Here is a 21,661-nt window from a genome sequence, read left to right as displayed (position 1 = left end):
TAGCATTATTCTGCATCTCCACACTATAATCAAAGTTCCCCACTATTATGTGATATATGGTGTTACAGCATCAAACTCTGAAACACATTCTATCACTTTTCCTGTGGGTGCTTTTTGTACATGTGAAAATGGAAAAAAAGATAAATCCAAACTCACGATATTATGCACAAAATCAATTGCACATTTCTTTCCCCTCAAAGCCATCCCCTTTGACCCTTTTTCTTCTGGTTGTTGTTTTATTCTCTCTCGCTCACCTCATGTTCATTTATTTTCTGCTTCTCTGCTTCAACTTTCTCCAATGCTTTCTCTCTCCCCATCTTGGTGTTTCATGTCTCTTGATGTTACAGGCTGCCTGCGCTCAACCATTTGTTTTGAACTCATCTCTTTCCATGCCGCAACTAATTAAGAGTTGGTCTGGATGGTGCTGCATTTGAAAAATAAAACCCTGCTCTCTCTGCATGTACAACTTTAATGATTTGAGGTTGCTAAACTTCTTATAACAGTCACTGGGTGCTTCACCCACTTTTGAATACAGTTGATAGGCAAGTAATTAAATTATTTAGCAGTGTGTCCATTTACTATTAATAGCAATATTTTAAAGATACAGTAGTTAATTTGTTGCAATCTCATTTTACAGTACACATGTTAATTGATTATGTAATGGCAATTTTCTTTTTATTTTATGTGACATCTAACATGGAACATTCCATTACACAAGGAATATTAGATTCTATCTTTCCATATTTTGACAAAAGTGTCAATTGCAGGGATTTCAATGGAGCATTTCCGTTCATAAGCCCTGGCAACTTCTCTTACACAATTCTCTGCTACTCACCTCACGACATACACATGCTGCATCCTTAATACTGCTTCTGTAACAACCTTGTGGTCAGCAGAGGAGCAGAGTCCCGGTCAGTGACGGGACTTGAAGGCATTTATGCTGCTGGCATCATATTTAAACCAATTAAACCACTATCAGCCAGGAACTGCTCTGAACGTGTTGCTGTGCCGTTCAAAATGACAGAGTGGCACACTGGCACCTCACTTTACAGACAAGGATCCGAAGGTCCTGATGGACAAGGTGGACAGCATGAGGGCTGTCCTCTCACCCAGGACTGGCAGAGGAGACCACAGCACCAGATCCTGCTAGCCTGGCTCTAAGTCGCCACCCAAATCAGTGCAATTTCCTCAGTCTGGAGGAACTTGCAGCCAGGCTGCAAGAAGGTTAATGACCTTGTGTGCTCAGCAAGGATAAGTGCCATGACCTTCTCTCTGCTATCTCACATTTCCTGTAACCACACCCACTTGCCACCAATGCTCCGAGTCTACCACCCTCAATACTGCATTCAGCATTTCCCCTCACTGGCTCTCATCCACCCTATCCTCCCAAACTGCTAACATTCCCTGGCTTCTGAGTTTCAGCTAAATCACTGGGGACACCCTTTTTCAACTGAAGATGGACCAGGCCCTTAAGTAACTTCCCTGCAGTTCCCCAATTGAATCTGTGGTAATCCACAGACTGATTGGACCTGACCTGCTGAAGTGACTGCTCCCAATTTCTCAAACTCTAAGGACATGGATTCCCAAATCCTGGTGACATCAAGCACTCAACAGACTCTGGCCAACTCATGGGACTGAAACTGGACAATGCCTTTGACTAAGTGGCTGAACATTGACCACAGGGACTGGTCCTTTCAGGCTTTCGGAAATGGCCATCTGGTGGAAGGTATGACATGCCTGCCCCTTGACTATCTATTGCTGACAAGCATGGCAAACGGCCTGGCTTTACTCAACTTAAAGGCAAAATGACATGAGATCCAAAAGAAGCAGCAAAGCACAAAAAGCCAATGCAAGGCCATTAGCATTCGCCCTCCTTTGGAGTCCTACTTCGCATGAAGGAAGATGGCTGTGGTTGGTGGAGGTCAGTCATCTCAATCTGTGGACATCGATGCAGCAGTTTCTCAAGGTTACTGTCCTTGGCTCAACCATTTTTAGCTGCTTCACCAAATTGGTGTTGTAAGGGTGTTTGATTGCTTCGGTCATGAGAATGGGTGGGCATAGAGAGATGATTCCTGCCTGGCAGCAGCTTATGTTCCTGTGTTACTTGCCTTAATAGCAATGTGAAACTGACCCTTTCCAGAATATTCCTGCTTCTAAGCCCTAGTAAAGATGCTTAAAAGCCTTATCCAGTTCAGTCCTAAAATGGCAATTAGGATCCTTAGTAGGTCCCAAGATCCATATTTGCATTTTAAATGGGATTTGGTGAATGGGCCTGGTTGTACATAGTGGGAAGACCAAGGGGAACATTGCAGTGGCTTTCAATAACATTTATTTCATGGGAAGTTGTCATCACTTGGTATACTAGCACTTGTAGCTACACTCAAAAAAGAGATGGTGAGCAGCCTTCCTTAAATGCAAGACAGTTTGGTGCAGGGTTACATGTGGTGCTATTAGGAAAGGAGTTCTCAAATTTGAGTCAGTGACAGTGAAGTTACAATGACATCCTTCCAAATTAGGATGATGTGCGACTTAGAGGGGGAACTGCAGTCAGGGACATTACTATGCACCTGCTGTCCTTGTCCTTCTGATTGGGGAAACAGGGTGGCAGTTGTGTTGTGCTGTTTACGAAGCATTACCACCCAGATTTTGCCAGACGGGGACAGCCCCAGGTAACAAAATTGCAAATATTTGTGCCATGATACATGGTACAATGCATGTCCTTTGAAACTTAGGCACCTGGTGATTCCCCTTTAACAACTCAGTAGATCATATCAGTGGCTTACTTTTTAATTCACCTCAAAACATCTGCTATAGTTTATTCGCCCTTTCCAGTTACTGATCCTGCAGTCCCTCCATATGCTCCCCAAACCATTAACGCTCGATCTTTACTAATGCCATTATTTCACTGTTAACCCATTTTTCTTCTCTTCATCTCATTTTCCCAGTCACAACAACAAACTTGGGTGAAGGCAGTTGATGTTGGACACAGGGGGCTAGTCAAAATGAGAAACCAGTAAAGATAATTATTCTTCTTAAGAAACCCCAGAATCAGAAAAGAATCTGATTCCTGCTCCGTGCAATCGATGTACATATGAGCACCTTTGGTGGAAACACCATACTCATCAAGAAGTTATTTTCCTCAGTCCTGACTTCTTCTTTCTCAGATGTATCTGAGATAGCAGTGAACGAAGATGTTGCCCCCAAAATGTGCTGATACACAAGCTGCACAATGTCGCTGTTCTACAGCACAAAGAAGCCAAGTGTATTTATTTTGCTCCTACCCTTTTACAGCTCTCCACAATTCTGGAAACTCTACCGAATAACACATAGGACCTTAAAGCTGCTTACTTTGACTTAGCTTCCTGTAGCAGAGTTGGATCGTCTGTGGCGAGGTAAACTCGTTTTTTATCAATTTCTGTCTTGCGAGTGAGAAATTTATAGTGTTCCTCCACGTGTACCATGTATTCTTCAATAGGATGATACGCTGCCTCAGTTCCAACTTTATCTGTGCGACGTACATGAATGCTGGTGGGAGCAAAGATATGAAAGGGTCAGTTTTCTCCAAGCTGCAAGTCCAGTTTGATATCCTGCTTTAAGAAGCTGGTGATTGCTATTAGATCACTATTTTATATTCGAGATGTGGAAAAATTGAAGGAATATAAAAGCCATTCAGGCATTCAGCAAAGGAGCTCCAATGACACTGGGCTACAGATAATTTACGAATACATGACTCATATGATCAACGAGTTGAACTAGATTTTTAAAAATGTCAAGAAGGTAGATTACGGATTTGTGTGACTCTAATATGGCAGCTGTGAGCAGCAGATCTCTCCAGATACAAGGCCTGTGGGTGTCACTGTTAATATCGAAGAGGGAGCAGTGCAATTTAGCTGACTTAACATTGAGAAATTTCATAAGTCAATATTAGATACTGCATATCAAATGTACTAAACATATACTGTTCCTAGGGAGTGAAGAATAAAACATGACATATAAAAAAAATTAAATATCTAATTGATGAGGTTTTTTTGACCACAATCTCAGCAGCTGCAATGATCTACGAGATGATACACAGAAATGATGCATGCAGTGAGTAGCACTGCTGCCTCTTAGTGCCAGTGACCGGGGTTCAATTCCAGCCTCGGGTGAGTATCTGCGTGGACTTTGCATGGTCTCCCCGTGCCTGTGTGCATTTTTGCTGAGTGCTCTAGTTTCCTTCCACAGTCCAAAGCTGTGCATATTAGGTGGATTGGCCATGCTAAACTGCCCGTAGTGTCCAGGGATAGCGTGCAGGCTACATAGGCCATCCATGGATTACAGGAATAGGTTAAAGGCGTGTGTCTGGGTGGGACGCACCTTGGAGGGTCGGTGTGGACTTGATTGGCTGATTAGCCTGCTTCCACACTGTACAGATTCTCTGTTCTATCAGACGGAAGGTATGTAGATATCTTGGGAAGCTAAGGAAGCTTTCAGCAAAACTACAATGTGTGTTTTCTTACACGTGTTATGGACCAGGCCAGATCCCCCTCAAAACATTTCAAGAAGGTAGTGCAGATCCTAACTTTGCTAGTTGTTTTAAGCAGGTGTAAAGTGAATATTCCAGGAGGGATGCAGCTGGTCCAACCGCTTGGTTTTAAGCAAAAAAAAATGATTTGCAAGATTACCGATTGAAACACAAACAAAAGAGAAATGAATATAGAATAATATAACCTATCCTAAAATACAACAGAATATCCCAAACTGAATGATGCTGTTCCAAATTCCTGCAATAATCCCCACAAACACCCCTTTGCACAAAAAGGAAAACTCCAATACAGGGTTTTACAGGGGAGATGTCAGACAGAGAGAGTGATGACAGAGAGATTCAGCATGGAACACCTTCTCCCATGTAGATGTTTCTTTGACCAGCAGCTTCAAACTGACTGACTGCTTTTTCTGAACAGCCAGACAGCTAAAACCAAACCAAAACAAACCAAACCAAAAACACTTTGAGCTGGGAGGACTGGCCACTCCCCTTTCATTGAACAAGTGCTTTTTTTTAAATTTGAAAGCTTGTTCAAGTTGAACAAGCCAGACATAACGGAACCTGTGTTGTTAAAAAGAAACAAAGGACGACATCACCTTGTTAAAGGAGCAGCAGTAGCATCACATGGTATGAATGAAAGAGACGTCTCAAATAATTTAGATACCGCATTGATCATAGAAAAGGAAATATTTGAATTTGAAAGAAGAGTGCGACTCTGATGCTTAGGGCAAAGGAAGATTTAAGCGGTTTATGCTACTGAAATGCCTAGATATTCAAACTGAGAATCTACTTTGCAAGAGTGACATTTAATTCTTGGATAGAGCTACATCCAATAAACAATTTACATTTTATACTGCCAATAATTCTTCTAAATTATTTTAAATTCCAAAGGAAGTGAATAGGGCCAATGCTGCAGACTTTAGCCCTATGTGAATCCCATCCAACATTGTGAGCCATTTCTGTTTGACCCTGAACAGCTCTGAATGTTGCTGAATGATCTCTGTGTTGTTTCTTCCGACCGCTTCTAATTATCTTATGCGCCACTCCTCCTTAATACTTTTCTATCACCCTTTGCAGGACTCAGTTCAATCAGCTCCTAAGATTTCCTTTGCTGATCTTTATTGCGCTTGATCCTTGACAATCTATTTCCTCTGAACTCTATCTTTTATTGGCATAGATTTGATGAGTTGACCCTTTCCGGTCTCCTGGCTCTCTGCTCTTCATTTCACAATCATTAACCTCCCTCTTCTGCTGGCCTCATCAGATTCACTGACAGACAGCTTCTAACATGTGACATCATTGCCCAGTTCTGCTGGACCAGGCTCAACCTTTATTGGTTCATGGACAACTCTCGACCATTCATTGGCTTGTTGATACCCCTGGACAACCTCAACAGCCCTTTAAAAGCATTGTTTACAAACAATGACAAACAGAACCTTTGCTTGGATATGCTCCCAGTTGGTTTTGCAGTGGTGATAAATCGACCACTTCTCATCATAGCTTATCAGACTTAAATTTAGCACGATTTCAAAAGAAAATCTCTTTTATAACAGCAATGAGTTTCACCTATTCCCCGGCAGCGTTTCATCTCTATTTGTCTCACCATGTTCAGAGCCAGGGGCTGGTGACAGCGTACTCTTCAAGATGGCGGCATGGGCAAGATGACATCTCCAGCCCAGTGGCGGCCTGGCTTGTCAGTAGAGCGAGGGACTCTTGCTTGTGGGGTGAGTGTGGACTCAGCAAAGTGAGTCCAGCGTCAAAGAGATAGCACCTGAAATCGGGCAACCCCTACGTTGGTGAGTCTAGCACAGGTGGCAGCAAAGTGGTGGACGTCTCTCTTGAGGCTAAGTATTGGCATGGACTGGGTCAGAAAGACTGATATCCTGAACTTCATTTTTCTAATTTATTCCAATGATGGATTGCTTATCACTTTACTTTTCCAATTTCTTTTTGTTCCCTAAGAATTTTATCTTAAGTATGTGAACCTTGGTTACCTGAGATGGTGCTGTAATGTGGTGACTGCCAACTTTAAACTGTACTCATTTGAGTGCATGCGACAATAAAGTTCATTCAAATGTGGTTGTAATTCCAGACCCAAACCCCTCAATATGTTAATCCATTTGATCTCCTCTTCTGGTCCCTCTTGAGCCTTTCCCCTTCCCCCTCCCTTTCTTGTCAGCCAGCCATTCCTTGACAACCCCTTAATTCTTACCACAACCCATCACTGCAACCTTTGCATTGACCTCCTGCCACCCCTGCCTGAATGCAACTTGAGCAAGTCTACAGTGAGCTCCTGTATCTATTGCAGCACTCTCTGAAGGACCCAGATGACACATCCTTCTCACAAGGAGCTACCCGAAAGGACTCAACCCTGTTTCTCATTGGTTTTCCAATGCAGCACATTTATTGATGCATAACTTTGTTTCAATTCAAGGGTTTTATTGAAAGGGGAAAAAGATTCTGTTCTGGCAAAAGAAGAGTGATGTGTTCCTAATTAGATAGCTCTTTCAATGAACTGGCACAGGTGTGATTGACTATGTGACTTCCCACTGTGCTGGATTATTCTATAATCTAGATCAGTTCATCTCCCCCACAAACTTATATTCAAAACCTGAAACATCAAATTGGTTCAGGCTAAGGAGTGAGAAAAGCTAAAGCCTTTTGATGTAAATGTCAAGTGACCAGTGTTAACAGTAAACTGTTCCATCATTCAGAACATTTGAGGACAAATAAAATATTTGATAAATACTCAAGTGTACAGATTTGAAATGACAGATGAAGACGTTAATGCCAATCAAACAATATCTTCAAGTCATATTTATGAATGATGGCATGTCTGATTCCCATAAATTATATAACGAGGTGAAAAGACTGTCAGCCAGAGAGAATCAGGCTGGCACAGGGATCAAAAATATCAGAGGGAAACATATGCATTGGCATTGTAGTTAGTTTTCAAAATCAATATAGTTCGACTTTACCTCGAGAAATGTGTACACTGACCAACATTTAAACAGAAACTGTTGTTATCCCCTCGTGCTGTTCTCTCTAAACCCTATACTCTTTCTCTGTGATGTGGTTCCATGGCAACAGGCAGCATGTGGTCCTCCCCTCATGTATCTCTGATATATGTGTAGTTCTGACAGTGAACACTGGCAGGCAATTCACCATAGGGAACATCACAGCCTCACAAGCCAAACATGATCATACTTTGAATCTCACGTGGCAGTCACTCTCTCTCTCTCTCTTTCTCTTTCTCACGTGCACACAGACCTATTCACACTAACACACAGGCACAACTTCAACAGGGGTCACTAGTCGGTCGTTAGGACTGGGAAGTGTTCCATGTTTACATCCATAACCCAAGAGACAGTGAGGCGCACTGTAGCAGCCATCTTTAAAACCAAGGTGAGATTGGCATGTGGTCAGATTGGCTAACTTGCTGTTGTACACGGCTCAGTAGGCGAACAACATAAATGGTTATGTTTGAAACAGAATTTCATTCTGCACAGAATTCCTTGCAGAATAATCCTGAAACATTTCAAATTTGAAACATTTTAACTTTAGGGTGCAGAATCGTTAAATTCAACACAATCGATGGATGAGCAGAGTCAAATTATATCCTTCAAGCAGCCAGTATCCATGTAGCACTTTTTACTTCCAGCACAACACAAATGTTTGTTTGCACCGATCACTGTGTATTTGCAGATTTTATTTTGAACAAGCAGCCTTTGAACCAACGGTCAGAATTAATTTGGATTCTGCAGCTGGGAAGCTATTGATACTATAACTCAAAGTCTGAATTCTGGCAGATTCGAAATAGCAATGAAGCAGGTAAGTTTTCAACCTTTCTCGAGATTTATTTAAAAAAAACATCAAATGCAAACACAGAAATGTTTGCAAGGTAATATTGGCTGTTGTTCAGTGAAGCAGAACAGGACACATTGTGTTGCTGCCAGATTGTTTTATTTATAATTACCAAAGTTTTCAGTGTGTACTGAATTTAGAATAGATGTGGGCTGCCCAGTGAAGCTGATAGAAATCTGAAATCTTAATAGCTACTTAAAATACCTTATATACGCATTGCATTTCAATCTTACAAAGTAAAAATAAACATTTGGCTTTGTTTCACTTCTCATAAAAACAAAGGTAAAGATGTTTTTTTTAAATATTACTGAGCTGAATATAACCAGCCAGCAACAACTCAAGTTTCATAAGGTGACTTCATTGCAGAAAAGTATTCCTAGATATTTCAACACATGCGAATAATCAAAGGTGTTGACTTTGATAAAATGATCAAGACGCAGGGTCAGAGCACTGGATTTTTGTGAGGATCTTGGAAGAGGAAAGCTGTCCTTTGGGAATAAACACCTTTTGCAATGCAATTTTATCAAAAAACTGATACAGAATAACCAGAAGTTGAATTATAAGGGGAATGGCGTAATGCTAAAGAAAAAGAGACATGATGTCAAAGTTTTATTGTCTTGTCTTCATTAAGACAGAATCACAGATTCGCCACTTAGTGTCTTTTGATCAGCGGGCTGTCATTGGACAAGGGGAAAAGAAAAGTCTCACTTGATGTCATCACATCCAGATGTGATTTAGAATTTCATTCATCATACTTGCATAATTTTGCAGTTTTAAGAGTGTGCCAGCATAACAGTTGCCAGTATTGCACCTTGTGCTGATGGAAGCAGAACTCTACCTACCCAATAATTGGATGCCTGAAGCCAAGCTTTCTTGTTGCCTCTTCAATTTCCTTCTCCAGCCAAGCTTGCGGACGTATCAAATATTTGACAAACTGTGAAACCCACCAGACCGACGGATCTCCATGTAGGTGAGTGAGTCGACCTGCCAGGTCTTCAGGAATAGCCAAGGGCAGATATGGTGGTCGCGGGTGCAGGCTGTCGACGATTGGCAGTTCCACCACTTGTACATTTTTATCATTGGTCTCACCTAAAAATAAAATGAGCAGAAATCTGAATTTCACATCCATTTTGTTCAATCATGACAGCTCACCTGTACTGAACTGGTGGGAGTGAGAAGTTGCCATCCATGCCCTCGACCGTCGAATGCTGAGCTGGAACTTGAAGGGGCCTGGGACTGGTTTGAGTGTGTTATTATTTTCCTGCGTGAGTTGCACTCAACCTGTTGTCAAAAGGGCCACTGACCTTCATCAGTGAGAGAGGGGATAGAAACCCAAGCCAACAAAATATTTTTTTAAGAACATTTGGAAATTGCATGAAAGGATTATAGAAAAATAAATCACCTCAAGTTTTGTTTTAAAGACTAATAACTGTAGCTCCCTGGGCAAAGTGGCACTTGTTTCTTGGTGACATGTTGAAATTTAAGTTTATTTTGATTAGAATCCAATTTTAGAATTAGAATTAGAATTCCTACAGTGTAGAAACAGGCCCTTCGGCCCAATAAGTCCACATTTCCACTCTGAAGAGTATCGCACCCAGACCTATTACCCTACATTTCCCCTGACTAATGCATCTAACCTATACAACCCTGGGCACTATTGACAATTTAGCATGGCCGATTGACCCCATTTAAAACAAAATGGTCCAAGCCTCCTCCAATGAAAATGCAGCTGAAAAACACCAATAATGTACCTTTCTACATTAAGAAGGCATACTTCTGTTCAGGCCTCAGTAGGTTCTGCTGGTTTGCTTCTCCAAATTGGTGTGGAAACAAAATAAAGCCCCCATGACAGCACCACTCCTTAATTGGTAAAAATGCCACGTACAGGTAAAGGTCGACCACTACAAATCTACAATTCTTAAATGAGCATTAATGGAGGGGGGGAAATAAAAGAAACATATTTTTTATACTCTTGGGTCATATGCTAGGATAGTGATGAATTTGACAATGTATCTTGTAAAGACATACTGACACATTGATCATGAGAAATAAGTCACCAATACGTTAGCACAGCTATACTGTATGTAATTACTATAGTCCCACTTGGTGTTGTCAGAAAATTATAGCTGGAAATAAAAGGTATTTTCTTTGATAAAGGAAGAACATCATGTCAATGAGCTACCCATTTCTCCCATTCTGTTTCAAACGGTTATTCATAGAGTATTACACAAGAATGTTGAAAGTATTATCTTATATTCACACTTGGTACAGATTAAGGTCTCAGAAACATGTTCGACATGTTAATATATGGAGTTGGAAACCAGATCTTTTTTTTTCACCGTGTGTATTAGGATCTGCTCATCCCGACATGAGGCTTATCAGCCTGATTTCAAAATGGAATAAAAGGAGAAGTGAATGAGCTAAATTTATACATTAATCTCTGTAACCCTAGCTTGGCTGTGGAAAAATAGCATTGTTGTTCAAGTACTGAAGGAAAACACAAACTGCGCACACTGGTATTTTTAAGACCATTTGAAACCATTTGATGAAACAAACAACTGCTTTTTTAAAAAGTCATATTTTATTTTGCCATTAGCTAATGCGTGCAAGTCAATCTTAGTAAATGGTACTTGTGACTCACTATTCAAAACAGACACTCAATGTAATGATCCTCCTGGGAAAGGGTTTCCGGGGGCTGCCCAACCGATGGGCACTCTGTTTTCAACCTTTTTCAAATACCTGCTCCTTCTGACAAGAAACTGGTTAGCCATTTAAATTGGCATTTTTATCAAGTGAAAGAGAAAAAGGAAGCGCAAGGTCCATCCCCGAAGGTTACGATTTTTTCCCCAAGGGTGGAATCAAACCCGGGTCCCTGGCACTGTGAGGCACTGTGTTATAGAAGTTCTTTGCTGGCACTTGCTCCCAGTGCCACGTCTCATTGCTCAGAGACTGCCTCTCGCTTAAACTCACTTCATGTGGATTCCAACTAAAGTTTCACCCTCTATGTTTCGAATCCATCCAGGACCACGTGTATCTTGGTGATGTATACTGCTCCTCAGACATCTGCTCTCACCGCATCCTGTGATTCACACCCTGTGCCATGGAAATCCATATTTACTATCCCTTCTGATCTTCTGCTGTCTGATGCTGATTGTTCTGCAGTCTTAACTGTATCCCTCAATGTCCCCACCTCAATGACTCTTAGGCTAGACGTGATGCTGAAGTCTTCTTTCATGGCCTCCATGCCCATTTCTTTGGGCAAGAGTCCTCTCCCCGTCCCACAGACAGCCAGTTCTGAAGATGTGTTGATGGATTCAAAATGTTAAATTTGCTTTCTTCCCACAGATGCTGCCAGGTCTGCTGGGTTTTGTCCAGATCCCACCAAATCTTTCTTATTCATGTACCTAACCAGATGTTGTATGTGTACCAACACCCACCGCTTCCTCTGGAAGTTCACTCCACACCCATACAAACCACTCTCTGTGCAAAACATTTGCCCCTTATGGCCTTTTCAAATCTTTCTCCTCTCATCTTAAAAATATGTCCATTAGTTTTGAACTCCCCCACCGCAGAGAAAAGACCCTTGCTAATCACCTTATCTATGCCCCTCATGATTTTATAAATCTTATAAACCTTAGTACATCTCAACTTCCTGCACTCCAGTGAAAAATGTCCCAGTCTTTCCAGTCTATTCTAATCTCTCAAACCCTCCATTCCCAACAACATCCTGGTAAATCTTTTCTGTATCCTCTCCAGTTTAATACTATCCTTCCTGTAACAGGGCCGCTAGAACTGCACATAGAAGAGGTCTCATCAACATTCTGTACAACTGCAACATGACAGCCCCACTCCTATACTCAAAAGGTTTGTGCAATGATAGTAAGTGTGCTAAATGCTTTCCTAACCTGTTTCACAAATTGCAAAAAAAATTATGACCCTGAACCCCTATGTGGCTGACAAATATTGTTCATCTGTGATTGCCAGGTGACCATGGCGACACAGTTGAGTGGTTTATTAGAGTACTTCTAAGGCTAGTTCAGAATAACCTGATTTTACAAACGCACAGGGCAGATTGGAAGGACGACTTCCCTAAAGGTTATGAAGGAATCAGTCACTTTCATTGTTGCCAACTCTTTCATTCCATTCTCTCTTGAAAACGGAATTAAAATTCTTAGACTCTCAAGGTGCAATTTCAACTTGCATTCCTTGCAGTTTTAGTTCAGAGCTCTGGATCACTACTTCACCGTTCACATAATCCGTTATTCTGCAGCCAGATTAATTGATAGATCAGTTCAGCTTTTATTTCAATATTTCATTTTAGAAAAGAGAGATATATTAGATGGGAAGTTAAAAAATATATCAAAGGGAGGCAAGTTGGAAAACATCACGATTGTACGATTAATATAAATAATACAACACAGACTAAACTTCAAGAAGTGACTCATTACCTGAGAGTTTCAAATCTGCCTCAAATTCTTTCTTTCTGATTTCTAAATGGTTTGCTCTTTCAGATTTGGTAGATGGTGCTGAATGGCTTCCTGAGCTGTTAAATTGCATGATTCTGTGCGTTCTCAAGAGGTAACCTAATCTGCAAGACACCTTAACTTACTCCAGGCCAGTGCAGAGAGAACACAGTGATATGACAGTGGTGAGACATTGTTATCGGATCAGTTATGAAAAGCTATTGCTGATGTCTTATCTTTAATTAGGCAAAAACACAAAAGGAGAGATTTTCCAACATAGCCAACTGAGGGGCTACTGACATTCATGCTGCAAGTCACAAACATTGCCTTCCTCTATCCTTGGCTCGAGAAGTTGATACTCTCTGTGCAGCAGTCCCTATCTTTATTGTATGGAAGCTGTGAATTTCAAATGCTTGAAATTATCCTACGTCCTGGAGAAATAAATGATTTTGCTTGATTAGATGGTATCTTACTCTGCCCTACCAACCCTCTAAAATCCAGGAACAGGCCATGGCACCAAAGATTGTTCTCCAGCATCTGCCCACTGGGTGTGAAGAGATCAGGAAGTCAAGAATGAGCTTTCTCTCATCTCAGCATCCTACTAGATAGAGACTGCCACACAGAGAGTATCAAATCCTCGAGCCAAGGATAGAGGAAGGCAATGTTTGTGACTTGCAGCGTGAAGGTTTGCCCAGTGTCAAATAATTATGCTGGCAATAAGCTGAGCAGGATAGGCAATTCTCCCGCAGCAAGTTGCAGGAACTGAACCTAGAGTCTTGGCATAGAGATGTACAGCATGGAAACAGACTCTTCGGTCCAACTTGTCCATGCTGACCAGATATCCCAATACAATCTCGTTCCACCTGCTAGCACCCGGCCCATATCCCTCCAAACCCTTACTATGCGTATACCCATCCAAATGCCTTTGAAATGTTGCAATTGTATTAGCCTCCATCACTTCCTCTGGCAGCTCATTCCATTCACATACCACCCTCTGTGTGAAAAAGTTGCCCCTTAGGTTTCTTTCATATATTTCCCCTCTCACTCTAAACCTATGCCCTCTAGTTCTGGATTCACCCACCCAGGGAAAAGACTTTATCTATTCATCCTAACCATGCCCCTCATGATTTTATAAATCTCTATAAGGTCACCCCTCAGCCTCTGATGCTCCAGGGAAAACAGCTCTAGCCTATCCAACCTCTCCCTTTAGCTCAAATCCTCCAACCCTGGCAACATTCTTGTAAATATTTTCTGAACCCTTTCAAGTTTCACAACATCTTTCTGATAGGAAGGGGACAAGAATTGCATGCAATGTTCCAACAGTGGCCTAACCAATGTCCTGTACAGTTGCAGCATGACCTCCCAACTCCTGGACTCAATACTCTGACCAATAAAGGAAAGCATACCAAAAGCCTTCTTCACTATCCTATCTACCTGCAATTCCACTTTCAAGGAGCTATGAACCTGCAATCCAAGGTCTCTTTGTTCAGCAACACTCCCTAGGACCTTACCATCAAGTGTATAAGTCCTGCTAAGATTTTCTTTCCCGACATGCAGCACTTCACATTTATCTGAATTAAACTCCTTCTGCCATTTCTCAGCCCACTGACCCATCTAATCAAGATCCTGTTGTAATCTGAGGTAACCTTCTTCGCTGTCCACTACACCTCCAATTTTGGTGTCATCTGCAAACTTACTAACTGTACCTCTTATGCTCACATCCAAGTCACTATTACTTCTTCAAAAAACTCATTGAAGTTTGTGAGACATGATTTCCCATGCACAAAGCCATGTTGACTATCCCTAATCAGTCCTTGTCTTTCCACATAAATGTACATCCTGTCCCTCAGGATTCCCTCCACTTGCCCACCACCGACATCAGGCTCACTGGTCTACAGTTCCCTGGCTTGCCCTTACCATCCTTCTTAAACAGTGGCATCACGTTAGCCAACCTCCAGTCTTCCAGCATTTCACCTGTGACTATTGATGATACAAGTATCTCTGTAAGAGACCCAGCAATCACTTCTCCAGCTTCCCACAGAGCACTAGGGTACACCTGATCAGACCCTGGGGATTTTGTGTATTTCAAGACATCCAGCACATCCTCCTCTGTAATATGGATATTTTTCAAGACGTCACCATCTATTTCCCTACAGTCTATATTTTCTATGTCCTTTTCCACAGTAAACACTGATGCAAAATATGTGTTTAATAGCTCGTCAACTCCTGTGGCTCCACCCAAAGGTCACTTTGCTGATCTTTGAGGGGCCCTATTCTTTCCTTAGTTACTCTTTTGCCCCTAATGCATTTGTAAAAGCCCTTTGGATTTTCCTTAATTCTATTTGCCAAAGCGATCTCATGTCCCCTTTTTGCCCTCCTGATTTCTCTCTTAAGTATACTCATACTGCCTTTATACTCTTCGAAGGATTCACTTGACCTGTCGTGCATATCTACCTGACATATGCTTCCTTCTTTTTCTTAACCAAACCCTCAATTTCTTTAGTCATCCAGCATTCCCTACAACTATCAGCCTTTCCTTTCACCCTAACAGGAATATACTTTCAATGGACTCTCGTTGTGTCATTTCTGAAGGCTTCCCATTTTCCAGCCGCCCCTTTACCTGCGAATGTATGCCCCCAAAAGTTCTTGCATAATACCGTCAAAAGTGGCCTTCCTCCAATTTAGGACTTCAACTTTTAGATCTGGGAACCTGCTTGAGAATTCCATTTTCAGGAAGTTCATCCTGCAGTACAAATAGATCCACGATGGTGCCTTACCTTACAATTAAGGTGGAAAAGCCTCTGAGAAAATATTACTAACAGGAATTAGATTACTTACAGTGTGGAAACAGGCCCTTCGGCCCAACAAGTCCACACCGACCCGCCGAAGCGCAACCCACCCACACCCCTACATATACCCCTTACCGAACACTACTGGCAATTTAGCATGGTCAATTCACCTGACCCACACATCTTTGGACTGTGGGAGGAAACCGGAGCACCCGGAGGAAACCCACACAGACACGGGGAGAACGTGCAAACTCCACACAGTCAGTCACCTGAGGCGGGAATTGAACCCAGGTCCCTGGCGCTGTGAGACAGCAGTGCTAACCACTGTGCCACCGTGCTGCCCTTATGAGGGATGGCAAAAGGGTTTAGCGTTTTTTCAGAAATCCGCAACAAGAAATTTGTTATTTCATGAAATGATTTGCAAAAGTATGCGTTTCCAGAAAGGTCAAGTGAGATTGGCAACTACTGAAGAGGAAACAATTTTGATTGCCGAGTTCAGTATATGCTTACAGAGTTTGAGATGGTCATCTCGTGGCTCGTGCAAGCAAGAGCCATCGTTGTTTGACAACCACACTGACTCAGCAACTGGCCAATTAAAGCATTCAAATGCCATCTGCTCTAAGACATGGGATGACTGCTTCTTGGCCAATTGCTGGGTGAACAGCCTCAGAGGAATGATTACCAATAGCGACTTGAAGAAAGACATTGAATCTGCCGTTCGTTGTAATAGAAATCTACTAGACCTAGTCAAGCACGTTGATTGGTGCCATCCCTTACAACCTAAAAGCAGAGGGAAGCTGCTTTACCTATGGTTCCTGCTGCTGCTCCTAATTGCTCCATCAATTGTACTGACTGATGGAGCATTTGTGCTCACTGAAGTGATTATTAACAAAGGTTATCGCAGTAGGCTGCAATAATTAAAGCAAAATTTCAGGCTCCAGCAGGATATGATAATTAAAAAGGCAATTTAAGTTCCAACATAATTTTGTTTATTTGCAAGGCTGGAAATTGTGCCATCAACTTTCTGGGCTTCCAGTATAAATGTCCTTCTATCCACAGTGACCACTTGGTATCACAGTGATGAAGAGAGCTCTGTATCCCACAGCTCATGCTATATCTGGATCCTAGTTTATTTTACATCAGTTCCTCATTTTTCTTGATCTTCCTAAATTGTCTGGTGGCAGGGTACATGGTCTCTCAGGCAATTTCTTTTTCCTCCTCTTCCCTATCTTATTTTTCTTGAATCTCTTTCAAAACACTTATTCTCTGCTAAACACCTCTTCATTCTCTCCTCCCAACAGCCCAAATGCATTTCACATTTCTCTTCCCTTCTCAGCCTGTGTATTGACTTCTGGATATCTCAATATCTATTGCAACTCAACTTGTTCACCCTACTTTTGTTTCAATGCTCATCTGCCATCCTGTCACACTCCTCTCCCTCCAGGTAACCTTGTCCCCATATTCCCCACTGACCTCACAATGCCATCTCAGAAAACTTCATTCCTTCAGTGTTCTTGACTACAGATAAAGGCATCTCCGTGCTTTCCTCAATGACCACATTCACTATTGCCACCTACTACTGACCTCACTCACTTAAGCTTGTTCCAAGTCAAGTAAACCACACTTCAAAACTCTTCAATATCCTTCCTTTTGCTATGAAATTTCCACAGTTATTCATCTGATCAATTAAATCTCCAATTTCAATGTATTGATTCCTGGAAAAACTCTTACTGTTTCTTGCTAGGATCATTAGCCCTGCTATGTGTTGCATGTACTGCCAAGTGTAACGTCTATTTGTGTGGGTTCTTGAGAATCTGACATGGCCTCATGGGTGAAAAGCAACTTTCTAGGCTAATGAGAAGAGTATTGTAGAGTAAATGAGATGTACCTTATTGCATCCCTGCAATCACAGAGCAGGTTTTACATTACTACGAAGAGTGTTGGTAGAACCTCGCTTTGGGAATGGTCTCCCACAACTTTATATACCCACCAAGAGCTCATGTCATCATCATAGTGGGTGGTGTAGTTTTGTTTTTCATTTGTTCATGTGTTGTGAGCACCATTGACAAGGCCAGCATTTAGGGTGCATAGACAGTTAAAAGGCCAAACACATTGCTGAGAGTCTAGAATCACATGTAGGCCACACTAGACTAACATATTTCACTCGTGAACCAGGTGGGTCTTTCTTACAACAACCAACAGCAATTTAATTAGCTGTTAAAACTTTTCATTCTGGATTTTTATTAAATTCAAATTTTACCAGCTGCCATCGTGGGACTCAAACCCTTGTCCCTGATGATTAGCTAAGTGTTCTTGTTTAATCATTAAGTGATAATACCATGATGCCACTAAGTCCCTCTCATCTGTCATCACTTCTCTCCCTCCAAGTAAATTTTCCACTTCCATCTCAATCAAGTATCAACTCTTTTGGGTCTTTCCAGACACACATAAAACACTGTGCTTGATTGATTAACTCAATGGGTGGACTCAGAGAAAAACAAACACATTCCAGAAAGAGCTGGACACCAGAGCTGAAGCTTGGAGTTGCTATTTAAAGAACCGTAAATAAAATCTGTTGTGAACTTAGAAACCAGTGCAATCCCAGCATGGATCCAAGCTGCCTCCCAGTTCCTGAAGCATAAAGGTTTCAGACTTGAGCATCTCTGATGCACGTGATTTAGCTATCCATCACCAGATGTGACTGGATCACATCATGCATCATCAGGTTTTGTTCTCCTCTATAAAACATGTGATTATGACAGGAACACCCTCACCTCCAATAACAAATTTGAGGAACTCATGAGTCGCCTTGTAACGAAGGCAAAGGTGACCTATCACTCAACTCTGCCACATTCTTCCCTCTTTGGCTGTACAAGTCAAATGCCTCCCTAATCTTCTTCATGGCCTAATATGAAACCTTGGCCTAGTTTCCTTCTTATTTTCCTTCAAGCCCTCCTTTGCTTCAACTTGCCTTCAGCTTTACGAAAATACGTCGTCATAAAGGCTTTGACATCGCACTATTCTCATTTGGAAAAAGTTAAAAATCACAAAACACCAGGTTATGGTCCAATAGGTTTATTGGAACTATTAGCTTTCAGAGTACTGCTCCTTCATCAGGTAGCTGTGCAGAAGGACCAGAAGAGACACAATGTATAGCAAAAGATCACAGTGTCATGCAACTGATATGATATATTGAACAAACCTAGAATGCTGTTAAGTCTTTCACCTTTTAGGTTTCGGTTCATTAATATGTAAATCCCAGAACTTCTTTCAAATCACATTCTCGAGATAACTTAAGGCTTTATAAAAAAGGTGATATCTCAGCTCAGACAATGCATTAAAGTTGTGAGGTTAGACTCTGTCTGTAACCTAATCTTGGGTCAGACTGGTCCTATTTCTAAAGTAGGAATTTATAAAATGTTATATGGACTATAACTCAGTGTTGTGTGATTTTTAAACTTTGTCCACGTCAGTATAACACCAGCACCTCCACCTCATTTCGAAAGATGGCTTTTAAAGTGGGAAGACCTGAACCATCCACCATGTCAGGCAGTGTGTGTCGGTTCAGGAAAAGTGAAAAGCTGCTGTTAGTTTAGCAATCTCCATACTGCTAAGACTAGGGAAAAGAAAACACAAGAAGTGGAAAACTTCTGGAAGCTGATGGTATGGAAAACCCATGTGTTTGCTTTGAAAGTGTTGAGAGGTCACAAAGAAGAAATCTCCAGAAACCAATTACAACAATGCGAACTGAACAAGGAACTGTAAACTGGGGATAAGTTAACTGAGGTTTGAGCTCTGTAAGGTTGCTGTTGATGGTTATAGAGTTAAATCAACATTTCTGAAGTTTATGAGACTATTTTAAATACTTCTTGAACTGTGTAAAATAGCTTGAGCATTTTTCCCCCTTTTGTGTGGAATAAATGTTCTTTCATGAACAGGAGATTGGCAGCCTCTCATGAATATGTTCAGTGACTGTTCAATACTGTTGACAAATTGCAAAAATAAAACTTATAGTCTCTCAAGCCTGGTTTCAATTTGGGATTCTATCTGTTCAGTATTAACATCAGCTGAGATCTTAACAACTTCTTTCTGTGGTCCCTGACAGATTTTTAAAAGATGATCGTCCTTCATGGGATTTCTGACCTATTACTGAAAGAATATAGCAAACATTTTATTAACCAACAGCCATGGGACTAGGAATTTGCCAGTTGATCAAATATTCCAGATAATCAAGAGGTCCAAATAATTAACATAAAAACACATATTAAGTAATAGAAACATAATGCATGGGATGTACACATTACAATTATGCTTTACTTTCAGCATGCATCACTTAAACAGTAATGCAGTTTTGCCCAAAATAAAACTTAATGGCAGAGAACCCTCTCACATACACCTTCAACTGAAGACTCAGACATCACAATAGATTGTGGGATTTGAGGATAAATTGACTTGAAACTGAATCAACTGTTGATAATGCGTGTGGCCATTTGATTGAGCAAGCATACTTGCATTGAGATATGTAAATTAAAAACTATAATAATTGATCAGAATAACATAGTAAACTTCGCAGTACTGTACTTGAGATAGACAACTTTGACCAATTTATTGAGAGAGCCAGTTCACAAAGAAGTGCCAGTTAAAACAAAGTTTACTGCACTTTGTTCAGCTATTTCACAAGGCAGTTAAAAGTCAATGACATGACTGTGGGTCTGGAATCATATGTAGGGCCAGGTGTGATAAGAATGCTAGATTTCCATCTGTAAAAGACATTAATGAATCAGATTAGGTTTTTTGCAATAATTAATGATAGCTTCACTGCCAGTATTACTGAAACAATCTTTCAGTTCCAGCTTTTTTTTATTAACAAGAACAGAAAGTGCTGGAAAAGATCGGAAGGTCTGGCAGCACCTGTGAAGAGAAAGCAGAGCTAACATTTCAGGTCCAGGGAATCCTTCTCAGAATGGGTTTTGAGAAAGGATCACTTGACTTGAAACATGAACTCTGATTAGTGAATTTTGATAAGATTTGTAGCTCAGGTTAAGATTCTGGATGTAAATTTGCTCGCTGAGGTGGAAGATTCATTTTCAGACATTTTGTCACCATACTAGGTAATATCTTCAGTAAGCCCCCGGACTGCTGATGTTTCTTGCTTTCTATTTATATATTTGGGTTTGGCTTGGACACCATTTACCAGCTCCTGAGAAAAAGAACAGGAAATGTCATCACCATAGGAAATGACATCACCAACCCAAAGAAAACCAAACATATAAATAGGAAGCAGGAAATATCAGCAGTACTTCGTCCAGAGGCTCATGAAGACGTTACCTAGTATGGTGACGAAACATCTGAAAATGAACCTTCCAGCTCAGTGAGCAAACCTACATCCAGCAAACTTTGATTTCTCTCTATAGATGCTAGCAGACCTGCTGACCTCTTCCAGCAATTTCTCTTTTTATTTCTGATTTCCAGCATCTGCAGTTCATTTTTTTTGTTAAATCTAGATATTTATGAATTCATTTCAATTTGACCAGTTGCCATGGGGGTGACTTTGAACCCATGACCCATTAGCCGAAGCCTCTGAGTTACTCGTCCAGTGACATTAGCACTGTGCCAACACCTCCCAAATGAGAGTTTCATCTCTTCAGGTACCATGCCACTCCTTACATTACCTCTCCTCAAAAGCAAACAGTGGATTTTTAACCCCTCTTTGCTATTCAAAATCAAGTTTGTTATTCATATCCTAAATTACCTTTCATTATTGCTTTAGATTCACATTTGAAAGCTCTCCTTTCCCTTCTCCTGCATAACACTGAAACACTCCCAATTCATCAAAGACAGCATGCTGTGACTTTGGCGATGGAATGTTTGCCTTTCTTGGCTTCCTCAAGGTGTCTTCAACCTCTGGTCTGCTTATTGGAATCCTGTTTTCTCCATGTCTCTCCTCAGCCCAGTGGCACAGCCTCACTTGGCTGTTTTCCTGGACCTTCTGAAGCAACATGAGAACGTAAGCTGATGAT

The 21,661-nt window shown here is 41.2% G+C and overlaps 1 protein-coding gene across 17 annotated transcripts in view; it reads right to left on the bottom strand.

Annotated features, from left to right (window-relative positions):
- LOC132818134 (alpha-(1,6)-fucosyltransferase) overlaps nt 1-21,661 on the bottom strand; it is a 752,369-nt gene that overhangs the window by 24,353 nt on the left and 706,355 nt on the right. For all 17 annotated transcript variants that reach the window (XM_060828858.1, XM_060828856.1, XM_060828873.1 and 14 more), the window contains 2 exons: nt 9,232-9,478; nt 3,349-3,525 (listed from right to left, as the gene is read on the bottom strand). In XM_060828858.1, the coding sequence (XP_060684841.1) occupies nt 3,349-3,525; nt 9,232-9,478 (424 nt within the window). The remainder of the gene's footprint in view (nt 1-3,348; nt 3,526-9,231; nt 9,479-21,661) is intronic.

Source organism: Hemiscyllium ocellatum, chromosome 8 (assembly GCF_020745735.1).
Source record: "Hemiscyllium ocellatum isolate sHemOce1 chromosome 8, sHemOce1.pat.X.cur, whole genome shotgun sequence".
NCBI classification, from domain to species: Eukaryota; Metazoa; Chordata; class Chondrichthyes; order Orectolobiformes; family Hemiscylliidae; genus Hemiscyllium; species Hemiscyllium ocellatum.
The sequence above is the reverse complement of the archived record's forward strand: the minus strand, read 5'-3'. Positions and strand labels throughout refer to the sequence as shown.